We start from the raw sequence: 13,650 nt of genomic DNA, 5'->3' as shown, positions 1-13,650 counted from the left end.
TGGTAGAGCCATAGACGGTATCAAGCAAAAGTAATTAAGTCACCTCATAGAGGCACCTGGATGGCTCAGTGGTTGAGCATCTGCCTTTAGCTCATGTTGTGATCCTGGAGTCCTGGGATCAAGTTCCGCATCGGTCTCCTCTCAGGGAGCCTGCTTCTCCCTCTGCCTATGTCTCTGCCTCTTTCTGTGCATCTCTTATGAAGAAATAAATAAAATCTTAAAAAAAAAAAAAAGTCACTTCATATAGTGCTCATAGACTACCTACGCCCCCCACCCCAAAAGACAGAAAAACCTTCGGCCACATGACTATGGCTACTTAACTACAAACTGGCTAAGGCTCTTTTGGAAGTCATGGAAAAAAATCTTAAGGTCATAATATCATCTCTATTTCCATCTGAAGAAAACCAAAAAGCTCTACTGGGACAAGCCAGCTACAGTGAAATTCACAAGAATCTGTTATTTTGGAGTGAATGAAGGATAGAGCATGGGGACAAGACCAAGCTAAGCAAATTACAAAGTAAGCTAAGCTAATTTTCAATCCCTCATATCTCCCCTCTCCAAATTCTTACTCCTGTTCTCCGAGAGGTTCCTTTCACCGCTGAGAAAAATGAAACAATACAATACTTTTGAGATTATTTGCTTTTTGTCAAATCAAAATCTTTACCCAAAGATGAAGGCAATAGCTGGTAGGTGTCTGGGGAGTCTGCATGCTTGTAATCTTGAACGTTGAATGTTAAGGACTGTTGTCACACTGCTCGTTTAGTTTCACTGAAGAGTGACAAGATGACAGGAACAAAAAGAACTGTGGAGAAAGTGCTGGCACTGAGCCTTTCTGTGGGCTTTGCAAGGGAGCAGAGATGCTCTCTGGGACTAAAGAGAGGTCGATAAGCTTTCTTCAAAGAACCATTTAGAAAATGTCTTCTTCCCAAGACCTAAGAGATGGCCAGTCCATTTGTTTTAGTCTCAATGGAAGGGCAGCTTCTTTCCCACAACCATTAAGTACAGTCTATATACGTTAAAGTAGTTTTAGGGGATAAAAAACCCTAGGATTCCCATTGTGACCTGGTTGAAGCTTCCTTCATTGAATCATACTATTTTTCAACTATAGATACTTAGTGTCTGTAGCAACTGTGTTGGAAAGTTTTACTAACTGAAAGTCAGCTTTGTACATTTCTTGGGGAGAGGCATCCACCATGTGTTTCTTAAAGAGAACAGAATTAGCTATTATATCTAAATTCACTCATCCTCAGTCTCTTTCATCCTTGTACCCCTCCTCCCCAGCACAGAAATATAGGTTCAATAAAATTTTATCAGGTAACAAATGTTTCTCTTTCTCATGCATGCTTCCTGTTCAACTTTTTTTTTTTTAAGATTTTATTTATTTATTAGAGACACACAGAGAGAGAGAGAAAGAGAGAGAGAGACAGAGGGAGAAACAGCTCCATGCAGGGAGCCCAATGTGGGACTCCATCCCGGGGCTCCAGGATCATGCCCCAGGCCAAAGGCTGCACCAAACGGCTAAGCCAACCGGGGCTGCCCTATCTCTTCAACTTTTCTTTTTTTTTTTTTTCTCTTCAACTTTTCTTATCTGAAATCCTCTCTGGAACATAAATCAAGTCTTCCTCCTCTACATTTAATATCCTTTAAAATTTATTTATTTATTTATTTATTTATTTATTTATTTATTTATTTATTTATGACATAGACAAAGAGAGGCAGAGACATAGGTAGAGGAAGGAGAAGCAGGCTCCATGCAAGGAGTCCGATGCGGGACTCGATCCTGGGACTCTGGGATCACGCCCTGAGCCAAAGGCAGACGCTCAACCACTGAGCCACCCAGGAGCCCCAACCACATTTAATATCTGATTGTTTTGCAATTACACAACCAGAAAATTCAAAAAGAATGACAAAATCTTGATTAATAACTAAGAGTTCCCGAAAGTGCCTTTTTAGTTATAAAAAGTAGAGCCGCTCTTTAATGGAAGGCAAAGAGCTCACAACTCAACCTCAGGGATAATCGACTATGGGTTGATGTGAAGTACCTAAGAAGAAATGAACAGCCGGTCTAAACTTCTATGACAGCAACAATTAGAACTAGACTTTTAGATCAAAGGTGGACCTGGACATCAGGCCACCGGGGCTGGTGTCCCATCTAATCCAAAAGTATGGTTGCCTAGCATTCCTTCCCTCCACCTCCTCTTGAATCCCCCCTCCCCCAACACAAGAAGGCAAATAAAGCAAGAAAAGCCAACAAGGCCAAAGGATGACAATAAAATGTGTCATTCAAGGCTCTGACTATGAATTTTCTGACATGAAAAAGGAGATAGCATCATGCTTATTTAAATATTGAAATCTCCCCTTCTCCTTTATTAGCACATAATGCAGTTAAGATCAAGAACACATTTCCATTCTTTAAATCCTACTTAGAAAGCTTCACTATCATTCACAAGAGCTAGAACTTACAATGTAAGGGAAATGGGGGATCATATCTTACGATTTAAGGAACTGAAAGCTTTTAAATATTTTGAAGTCCTCATTTTAGGTTTCTCACTTTCTGCTCCTTTGTTCAAGAAAATCTATAATATCAGCTATTGATAAAGATGTGAGGAACTGGAACTCCCATAAGTTGCCAGAGGGAATGTAAATCCATAGGGCTGCTTTGGAAAACTGACAGTATCTACCAAAACTGACTTAATATGCCTTCCCTTATGATCTGGGAATTCAACTGGTGGGAATAATCCTAAGAGAGATGAGTGTTTATGCCCATCAGAAACTTGTAAAAGACTGTTCACAGCAGTGTCATTCCTAATTATACAAAATTGGAAAAAACCTAAATGTTCTTCAACAACAGAATGGATAAATAAATTGTATAGTATATTCGTATTTAGGAATAGCACTCAGCAAATTCAAAAAAAAAAAAAAAACATTGCTACTGAGAACAAGGCTGAAACTCTTAATCATAATGTTGAGTAAAAGAAGCTGGACATGAAAGAGTATATGGGATGACTTGGTTTACATGAAGTTCAAAAACAGGCAAAGGGATGGTATTAAAAGTCTAAATGGTGGCTACCTTTGGGGGATATTGCCTGGGAGTACGTGGGGTTAGAACTGCTCTTTCTATATCCAAGGTTTGGGGAGAGGTGGGTGGGTGCATGCACTTATAAAAACTAATGGAATTGTACTGTTAAGATGGGTGCATATTTGCTGTATGCAAATTATACCTCATTTAGAAAAATCTGGAAAGAGATGTAGAGATTTCTGAGATTGTTCCTAAATATAAAGGAATTCAGTGCAGGTTAAATATAGTTGCAAGCACAAATCTTTGTAAGCCTCTGTATGCTATTGAAAAATTCACTTACTACTTAATGTCATACCTAACAGAGAGCCAGCTTTTTGTATTAACAGACTGAAAAACATATTGTACGATATATTTCAAATGTACATATTTACCAATTAGCAAAGATAAATGTTTAAGAAATGCAAAATGTCTGTTTTCCCACTCTTTCCCCCCTTATGTTTCATTTCCTACTCTCTAATTCTGAATTATTTTTAACAGAAGCTATTGGAAATAATTCCTGCACGTCTGTAATGAAGAGTTTCTCCGTGTACCACAGAGACTTCAAGTTAGAATGCTAGAATTTTGGAGCTGGCGGAGATACAGCAGGGCACCCCCTCACTGGACGGAGACCCAGGAGGACGCCGGGGCGGGGGCGGTGAGTGCGGGTCCCAAGGTTGCAGGACTAGACAGGGACCCAAGGCTCCCAGGCTCCTCCGGCTCCCACAAACGTCTCCTTCACCCTAAAAACGAATCAACCCTCTTATCTTTCCAAATCGATGAGCTGGATCTAAAGGGGATTTTTTCCCCTCGTTGCCAACTGTGCCATCCAGTAGATTATTTGGGAACAGTCAGCTGAGTCCTTGAAAACCCCCTTGGGGTTTAATGCCAGGACAGAAATCGAGTATAGGAGGAGGGGGCAGCTAGTATTTTCGTATGTAAATCCTGTTTGCATAACATTTCCAAAGTAGCTATCCGTTGATCCCCCCGAAATTCGGCGGGGGCGGGGGGTCGTTATTTGGGATGACTAGCTCTGGGGGAAACGCGGGCGCATCTGCCCCTTAAAGTTCCTTCCATAGATCAGAACCTCCAAAGAAGGGTCCAAGACGCCACCCGGGAGTCTCCGGTCTCCGGGGCCGGTCCCGTAGCGGTCCGGAGTCCCCTGGGGCCCCCTCGGGGCCGCGGCCTCGGGCGGGCCTCCCAGCACCCAGCGCGGGGCCCGAGCGGGCGGCGGCGCGGGCGCGGGGGGCAAGGCGGCCGGCGCGGCCCCGGCTGCGGCCCCGGCTGCGGGTGCGGCCCCGGCCCCGGCCCCCCCCCGGCCCCGGCCCCCGCCCCCGCCCCCGCCCCGGCCAGCGCGTCCGGAGGCCACCCGCGGAGTCCGGGCCGCCGTTCGGGACGCGGGCCGGGCCAGAGCGGCAGCGCTCAGAGAGAGCGAGGACGCCGCGGGGTGGGCGGGCGAGGGCCGCGGGCAAGTTCGGGGCGAGCCAGGAGGGCGCGGAAGAGGGGAGGGGCGCGGGAGCGAGGGAAGAGCCGGCGCGGGGAGGAGCGAGGCGGCGGGGCCCGGGAGGCGCGCGCCCCGGTGCGGCGCGCGGGGTGGGGGCGAGGGCCGCGCCGGGGGCCGCGGGGGCTGCGAGCGGGCGTGCGGGGCCTTACCGAGCAGCGGCAGCCGGCCGCCGCGGCGCGCCCACGCCGGCATGGCCTCCGGAGCCCGGGGTCCCCAGGCCGCGCCGGCCCAGCCCTGAGATGCCGCCCGGAGCGGCGCGCCCCGCGCTGCAGGTGGCTCGCTTAAGGATGCGCGTCACCGACCGCAAATTCCCTCGGACTGGTGCAAAGTGGAAGGGGGGAGGATCCCTCTCCCCACCGGCTGGGGCCGAGGCGGGAGCCGAGAGGTTGGGCCGAGCCGGGGAGCCGGTGCCTGGCGCAGCGCTGCGGCCGAGCCCACGTGCCCGTCGTGGTCCGCAGCCCGCGCTCCGCGGCGCCCGGGGCTCCCGGCCGGTGACGGGGGAGATGGGGCGCCGTTCCGCCGCGAGGTGGTTCGGGCTCGGCCGCCCCGGCTGGAGAGGAGGCGCAGCGAGAGCAGCCCTGCCCCCGGGAGCCCCTGAACCCTCGCGTTTGGATGCCAGAGCCTGGGGACAGCCGAGGGCCAGAAGCCGCGCTCCCCGCGCGCGGGGTCTCCGAGGCCCGGGGACGGCAGCCCAATCCGCGGCACACGCGGGCAGCCCTGGGGAGCGCGGAAGAGCGGAGGGGCGCGTTCCGAGCCTGGTGGGTCCTAATTGCCGACTGGCTTTCTTTGTCTTCCCCTCCGTGGCCGAGGATGCCCAGGACCCAGTCGGCCAGTCGCGGCTGGGTTTCCATGTCAGCCAAGGCAGTTAGGGAGGCGAAAAACCAGCCAGAGAAACAAAAGCAGAACACACAGAGAGTACATCCCAGAGGACGTTTGGAGTTATCCATTCCATAATTCTTGTTCTTCATCGCATATATATCTCAGGTTGAAAATTGTCTTTGCAGTAAGTCGAAGCTTGGAAAGCCCTGGATGCCAGTTCTGAGTCTACCCTTGACTAGCTCTTTGACCTTCACAAGCCGCTGGCCCTCTCAGAGTCCCCGTTTACTCACCTGTAGATGAGCGGAGCGGACCAAATGGTTTGCAAGGTGAATTCCAGTTCTAGGAATTCTATGCTTTTAACTATGTAAATACTTTTCTAATAAAACATGATAATTGGCAGTGTACATTTTTGGTCATACAATCCTTTTTCTTAGCTGTAGTCGATAGCACAATAATTTTTACCCCATAGGGTATGACAGAAACAAAAGCCTCTACCATGGTGCAGCCACTGTGGAAAACAGTATGGCAGTGTCTGAAAAAATTAAAAATAGAATTACCATATGATCCAGCAGTTCCACTTCTGGGTATATATTCGAAAGAATTGAAAGAGGGTCATGGAGGGATATTTGTACACTATAGCAGTGTTATTCACAATAGCCAAAAGGTGGAAGCGACCCAGATACCCATCCGTAGATTAATGGACAAACAAAATGTGGTATATACATAAAATGAACTATTATTCAGACTTAAAAAAAATAAGGAAATTCTAACACATGCGACAACATGGATGAACCTTGAGGGCATGCTAAGTGAAATAAGCCAGTCACAAAAAGACAAAGACTGCATGGTTCTACCTACGTGAGGTACCTAGAATAGTCAAACTCATAGAGACAGGAAATAGAACGGTGATTGCCATGGGGAGGGGGCAAGGATGGAGAGTTGGTGTTTATTTTGTTTTTTTTTTTTTTAATTTATTTATTTATTTATTTATGATAGTCACAGAGAGAGAGAGAGGCAGAGACACAGGCAGAGGGAGAAGCAGGCTCCACGCACCGGGAGCCCGACGTGGGACTCGATCCCGGGTCTCCAGGATCGCGCCCCGGGCCAAAGGCAGGCGCCAAAGCGCTGCGCCACCCAGGGATCCCGAGAGTTGGTGTTTAATGGGTACAGAGTTTCAGTTTTGCAAGATGAAAGGCTTTTGAACATTGGTTGCACAACCACGTGCATGTATTTAATGCTACTGAACTGTACACTTAAAAATGGTTAAGATGGCCAATATCATCTCTGTGCATTTTGTCACAATTAAAGATTTTTTTTTAATGTTAAGTTTCTACTTTGGGCCCAACACAAAATTAGAAGAAGAGGCATGAAAGGTATGAGATATGAAAAGATAAAGGCAATGAAGCAGGCTAGTAAAATTGAGGGGGGGGGAATGGGCTAGTAAGCCTTTTAACTGCCAAGATCGAATGCTTTAGCTTTTATTTATAGCCTGATTACCGCAAGCTTTAAAAGAAACTGATGATTACACGTTTGCAGAGTATCAGCTTGGGTGGAGTTGGGTTCAAGAACACAAAATTGTGAAGATATGATGCTTCTTCAAAGAATCTTGGGCACAAGGCAGAAATCTCTGTGAGAAGTGGTAAGAGGGGAGGATATTAGCTAAAAATGAGTGAAATAGGTAGAGAAAGAAAAATACCATATGATTTCACTCATATGTGGAATTTAAGAAACAAAATAAGCAAACAAAGAAACAAACAAACAAAAAAAGACTCTTAAGTACAGAGAACTAGTGGTCACCAAAGATAGGAAATATGTGGGATGGTGGAACATGGCAAAAAAGGGCACTAGGATACAATCAGAAAATCCCAGACCCTAGCAAACTTTATAGAACAAATAACCTATTTCCTTCAAAAAAAATTTTGTAAAGAAAAATAAAATTGGAGACAGAACCTATAGATGAAAAGAAAACTAACAGATATATCAAGCAATTGCAATGTGTAATGTAAGGACTTTATTTGGATCCTAATTCAAGCAAACTGAAAATATAGAATAGTCAAGAAAATGTGACCAAAATTTTCTTTGATATTGAATAATTATTGTTTAAAAAAGCTTACACGTGATAATATTGTTATGTATTTTAAAAATAGTTCCCACCTTTCTGGATGTGCACAGGAAATATTTAAAGATAAAATGGGGAGCTGAAGAGAAGAATAGAGAAGGACAGCTAATGAGTACAGAGATTCTTTGATGATGATGAAAATGTTCTAAAATAGATTGTGGTGCTTGATGGTTGTACAATTCTGTAAATATACTAAAAACCATTGAGTTGTACATGAAAGAGGTGAACTATATGTCATGTCAATTCGATCTCAATGAAACTGATATAAAGTCTGAGATGTTCTTCAAAATAATTTGATGTGGGAGGGTTTGAGTGGGGAAATTAAAATTGACTATGTATAGCTAATATTGAACCTCAGCAATACTTAAATAAGCTCATTCTATTTTTTTTTTAAGATTTTATTTATTCATGAGAGACACACAGAGAGAGGCAGAGACACAAGCAGAGGGAGAAGCAGGCTCCCTGCAGGGAGCCCAACGTGGGACCCAATCCCAGGACCCCAGGATCACATCCTGAGCAGAAGGCAGATGCTCAGCCACTGAGCCACCCAGGCGTCCTGGCTGCCTCATTCTATTTTTCTTAGAAATTTTCTGTAATAAAAAGATTTGGGGGGGCAGATTTAGAAATAATGGGGTAGTTAAGTCATCTGGAAAGTGTAAAAGATAACTGTCCTCCCTTAGACATCACCAGCTGCTCTTTATTATCATTTTACTACCCACCTAAATGAGATGAACTATAGCACAACCCTGGAAACTGTTTTCAAGATGCTAACTTGGTGGCACACAGGTGAACCACAGACTCCCATGGCAGGATTGTGTGATAACTGACAGTTCTCTGTTTATGTCTAAGATGAGTTCAAAATAATCATCTCCTTAGAATTCTTGGCAGCAGATAATGCCTTAGTTGGTTAAGGCTGCTGTAACAAGGTACCACAAACTGAGTGGCTTAAATAAGAGAAATTTATTGTCCCATGGTTCTGGAAGCTAGAAATTCAAGATTGATGTTAGGTATGAGTTGGTTCCTTCTGAGAGCTCTGTAGGAGAATCTGTCCCATGCCTCACTCCAAGTTTCTCCTGGTTTGCTGGCAATCTTTGACATTCCTTAGCTTCTGCTCCATCACCTCGGTCTCTTTCTTCATCTTCACATGGCATTTCCCTATGTGTGTTTGTGTGTGTCTGTCTGCTCTGTGTTCAAATTACCCCTTCTTATGAGGACACCAGTCATTTTGGATTAAAGCCCACCAGAAAGACCACAGTGCAACATGAGTACCTATGTAACTGACCCTATCTTCCTATAAGGGTGTGATCTGAAGTACAGGGATTAAGGAATCCAAAGTATCTTTTTAGGGAAGAAGGGGAGGCACAATTCCACCCATAATACATAGGTTTCAAAATCAGTACCTAGAAATTAATCCATATGATTCTTCCACAGCTTAGTTATCAATTATTACATTAAACAGATTGCGATTTAATATTTTGTTTTTACAAAGAAATAGACTGAGTTATATTTAACTCATTTTAACACAAAATCAAGAGGCATTAAAAATTATTCCTCTAAAGAGTTCCATTAGAAAGGATAGAAAATTGGGGCACCTGCGTGGCTCAGTGAGTTGAGCATCTATCTGACTCTTGGCTTTGTCTGGGGTTGTGATCTCAGGGTTGTGGGATCTAGCTCTGGATTGGGCTCCAGGCTTAGCAGGGAGCCTGCTTGAGTTTCTCTCTCTCCATCTGCTCCACCCCTCACCCTGTAGCCCCCACCGGCTCATGCTATAAATAAATAAATAAATAAGTGAGTAAGTCTTAAAAGAAAGGATGCAACAAGATGAAAACATGTATTATGTTTTTAAAAATTATGTATATACCAAAATGCCTGGAAGGTGGTACACCAAAATGCAAACTGGTTATCCCTGACTTATGGCCTTAGGAGTGCTATGGAACCAGTTTCTCCAATTAGAAATCTGAGGCTCAGAAATCTGACTAGCTCAGTTGGTAGAGCATGTGACTCTTGATCTTAGGGTTATGAGTCTGGGCCCCACAGTGGGTATGGAGATTACTTAAAAATAAAATCTTTAAAACAAACAAAAAAAGAAATCCAAGGCTCAGATCTGTTAGGTGGCATACCCAAGGTCTGTCAGCTAATATAAGGCTACTGGAATTCGGAATGGCTTTAATCCATAGCTCTGCTTTTAACTATCGTGTCTCTGTATAATTGCCAAACACTGTACTAATCACTTTACAACTGTTATTTTATTTAATTCTAATAGCAATCCCATAGTTAAGTATCATTATTCCTACTCTAAAGACGTCTATTAAGAGCATAAACTCTGGAGCAGGGAGAGATGAGTAATTCCAGAGGCCAAAGGAAGGGGGTTATGAAAAGAAGATAAGAACTGAAGATGGTGGCATCTGTTATAATGACTCTGTGGCCCACCTCTAAGTGTCAGAAACTACTAAGGATGTAGAAGACTCAAACAATATAATTAACAAGATATTTACATCCTACAAGCAGAGAAAATATCTCCTTTTTGGACTTCTTTGGCATTATAAAAATCTTGATCATATACCAGGTCTCATAAATAAACCTCAAAAGCAAAGTTGTATTCTCTGATCACTGTATAGCAAAGCCAAAAACTCATAATATAAGTTGGATTCTAAAATCTTGGAAGTTCATAAATACTCTGCTAAGCAATATTGGGCTCAAGGGGAACAGCATGGATTCAATTACCAGCAGCATATAAAATAATGGAACTAAAAAGAAAATGGAGGGGAAAGGGAAGAATTTTAGCAAATCAAGAAAGTCAACATCCAGCTAGTTAACATACTTCAGACAAATGGAATAGAAAAGAGTGGGTCTGGGAGAAGAGGGACTTGGGCCCATTTACATTTCAAGGAAAATTACAAGGGACTCTGCTATCTTTGGTATTCAGGAAAGGAGAAAGGACTTTGAAGAACCACATCCTTTGGGAGCAAGGGATGGAAGGAGATTCATTGGTGGGGGAAGGTAGGACAGCATCCTAGCCGCCTCTCTCCTAGGGAGCTGAGGAAGGGGACTTCAGGAAGGGTGAAGCTAGGTATGCCAGGCCAGTGCAGATTGGCTCAAAGCGTAGGAGTGGAATTTTTAGGCACTGAAAGAGAACTGGCTTTTCCTATCCACAGGGCTGCAAAGTCCACAGGGCTGGTAAAACATAGAAGGGCAGTTTAGTTGGGGCCTATACCCCATCTACAGAGAAAAGCAGAAAGTACGGATCAAAAAAAAGGTGAGAATCAAAAAGACAGGTAAGTGTCTGAAGATGTAGAGAAATCAGAATCCTCCTACACTCCCGGTTAGGCATATCATATGGTGCAACTGCCCTGGGAAATATTCTGACAGTTTCTCACAAGGTTAAACATATAGTTACCTTATGACCCAGCAATTTCACTCCTAGGTACATACCCACGAGAAATGAAAACATATGTCCAGGGGTGCCTGGGTGGCTCAGTGGTTGAGCATCTGCCTTTGGCTCAGGTCATGATCCCAGGGTCCTGGGATTGAGTCCTGCATCAGGCTCCCAGCAGGGAGCCTGCTTCTCCTTTGCCTATGTCTCTCTCTCTGTGTCTCTCATGAATAAATAAATAAAATCTTAAAAAAAAAACATGTCCACACAAAGATGCATACATGAATGTTCTTAGTGACTTTATTCATAGTAGCCAGAAAGTGAAAACAACCCAAGTGTCCATCAACTGATGAATAGTAAAACAAAATGTGGTGTATCCATTCAATGGAATATTATTTGGCCATGAAAAGGAACGGTAGATGGTACAACATGGTACCTTAACAGCATTATACTAAGTGAAAGAAGTCAGTCAGAAAAGACTACGTATGACATAATTCCATTTACAGGAACTGTCCAGTATAGGCAAATCAGTAGAGATAGAAAGTAGAGTAGTGGTTTCACGAGGCTGGGGGAAACGAGGGTGCAAACGGGGAGTGACTGCTAATGGGTCTGAGGTTTCTTTTTGGGGTCATAAAATTTTCTTCACATACATTGTGGTGATTGTTGCCCAACTCTGTGCATACACTGAAACCACTGAATTATACATTTTAAATGACTGACTTGGGTGTCATGTGATTTATATCTCAATAAATGTTTTTTAAACAAAAAACAAAAAAAGGAAGAAAGAAACTGAAAGTTGTATGCTTGCCAAGAGCCAACAGGAGAAATAACCTTGCATTTAAAAAAGGAATCATTTGATTTGGGGACCCAAGCTAACTATGGAAACTACCGCAGGTGTCTCCAAGCATCCTCAGAGAAGGGGGTGGAGAGCAGTCCTAGAGTCATTTACACCTTAAGGAAAACAGTAACTAACAAACCACTCTAGTACTATTTTTTCAGAGTTCCTGTGACTTTTATTCATTTTGTTCCCTTTATTTCTCTTGTAGTTTCTTTAAGTAAAACACTTAAAAATTAAAATGTATTTGTGTTTGGTGACAAGATAATAGAAGTGGTAATATTTTCTCTTGCTCCGTAGGCCTGGCTGGTGAGTAGGGAGAGAAGACAAGAAGGCAAGACAAGAAATACTCTTAGGGCCTATGGAAGATTAAGAATAGAGCCAGTCTGCTCAGGACCAAGAAGCTGATGGAGGAAAAGGGAATTATTAGCTATAGGTTTCACATTCTTCCTACACAAACCTGTTCATTTAGGGTATGCGTGCTGCTCCTTGACCATGGGGGACTTTTCAGATTTACATTTTCTTACTCCCTGTTCCCCCCCCCTCCAATTCAGTGCACAGCTGTGAAGTCTCCTGTTTAATTCCTTCAGATTTCTCTTAGGCAGTAGGCAGCTAATCTGCTAATGTCTATTAACTGCAACCATCCTCTCCTGGTTATCCTCCCACCTTTCCGATCATACCTTCTCAATCTTGCTGGTCTACCACCTCTTTCCCTCCTCCAAACACTGCCATTCCCCTGAGCTAAATCCCTTCTCTTCCCTCCTCCAGCCTTCCCAGTGACTCATCTACTCCCAGCACCATCTCGACACCAAAGATTCCAAGGTCTGTATCTTCAGTTTATACTGTTTATACTACACAGTCCTTTTCTTTCTTTCTTTTTTTTTTTTAAAGATTTTATTTATTTATTCATGAGAGACACAGAAGAGAGGCAGAGACATAGACAGAAGGAGAAGCAGGCTCTCTGTAGGGAGCCCAATGTGGGACTCCATCCCAGGACCCCAGGATCATGCCCCAAGCTGAAGGCAGGCACTCAACCACTGAGCCACCCAGGCGTCCCTACACACCCATTCTCAAAAAACCCCAACTGTGCTCCCTCTGAAGCACACTATTCCAGTCACTATTTACCCTTTTATTAACCTCTTCTTTTAAATCTCCACATTCAGTTCATCATAGGGTCTAGATTGGGAGCTGTAACCTAAATATCTTTTAATATGTTCCCTCCATCCTTTCTACTCTTTCCTATCCTCAGTCTTCACATGATCCTGCCTAGATGATCACAGTTACCCTACAACCACCATCGCCCTCTTCCCATTGAGATTCTCTAAAACACAATCGGATCACAACACTTTGTTTCAGTAAAGCCGGGATGATGCCACATGTCATTATATAAAGAATGGAATATTGGTGCAGTCTCGGAACGTCTCCTTACAAAATACAAATCAATTACAAAGTGGAAAAAGGATAGCTCCAGAGTAAAGAAACCTAGCATGTCCCAACTCAGCCAGGTGATCAAGGTGACCATCACTTACAGGATGGGTCAACATGGAATATCTCTTGATGGGATTCTCCAAGGAGAATGACGAGCGTCATTTCTGTGGTATTCCTTCCAAGAATCCATTACCAAGTCTGAATGAGGAAACATGAGACAGACCAAAGTTGAGGGTCATTCTGAGTAATGAAAGGCCTGTACTCTTAACTGTCAAGGACACAAAAATTAAGGAACTGTTCCACAACTAAAGAGTCTGCAAGAAATAGAACAACAAAATGTAGCACATATTCTTGAATAGGATCCTGAACCAGAAGGGGAGAGAGACATAGTTGGAGACAAAATCTGAATGACATCCGTGAACTATGTACTAATGTTGACTTTCTGACTTGAAGGGTTTGTATCCTACTTATAGAGGAGAGTGACTTTGTGTGGGGAAAACAGAAATCAGAGTGTTTA

The 13,650-nt window shown here is 43.9% G+C and overlaps 1 protein-coding gene across 7 annotated transcripts in view; it reads right to left on the bottom strand.

Moving 5' to 3' along the window:
• Positions 1-13,650, bottom strand: part of FLT3 (fms related receptor tyrosine kinase 3) — a 120,199-nt gene that overhangs the window by 72,015 nt on the left and 34,534 nt on the right. For 4 of the 7 annotated variants that reach the window (XM_025462618.3, XM_025462617.3, XM_035719370.2 and 1 more), the window contains one exon: positions 13,235-13,331. The exons of 2 other annotated variants lie outside the window; for them this stretch is intronic. In XM_025462618.3, coding sequence (XP_025318403.1) covers positions 13,235-13,295 — 61 coding nt within the window. In that variant the 5' untranslated portion in view covers positions 13,296-13,331. Of the gene's footprint in view, positions 1-4,708; positions 4,845-13,234; positions 13,332-13,650 lie in introns of those variants that run through there. One more of the 7 variants, XM_025462623.3, reaches the window with a different exon arrangement.

The sequence above is a fragment of the Canis lupus genome, chromosome 25 (assembly GCF_003254725.2).
Source record: "Canis lupus dingo isolate Sandy chromosome 25, ASM325472v2, whole genome shotgun sequence".
NCBI lineage: Eukaryota > Metazoa > Chordata > Mammalia > Carnivora > Canidae > Canis > Canis lupus.
The sequence above is the reverse complement of the archived record's forward strand: the minus strand, read 5'-3'. Positions and strand labels throughout refer to the sequence as shown.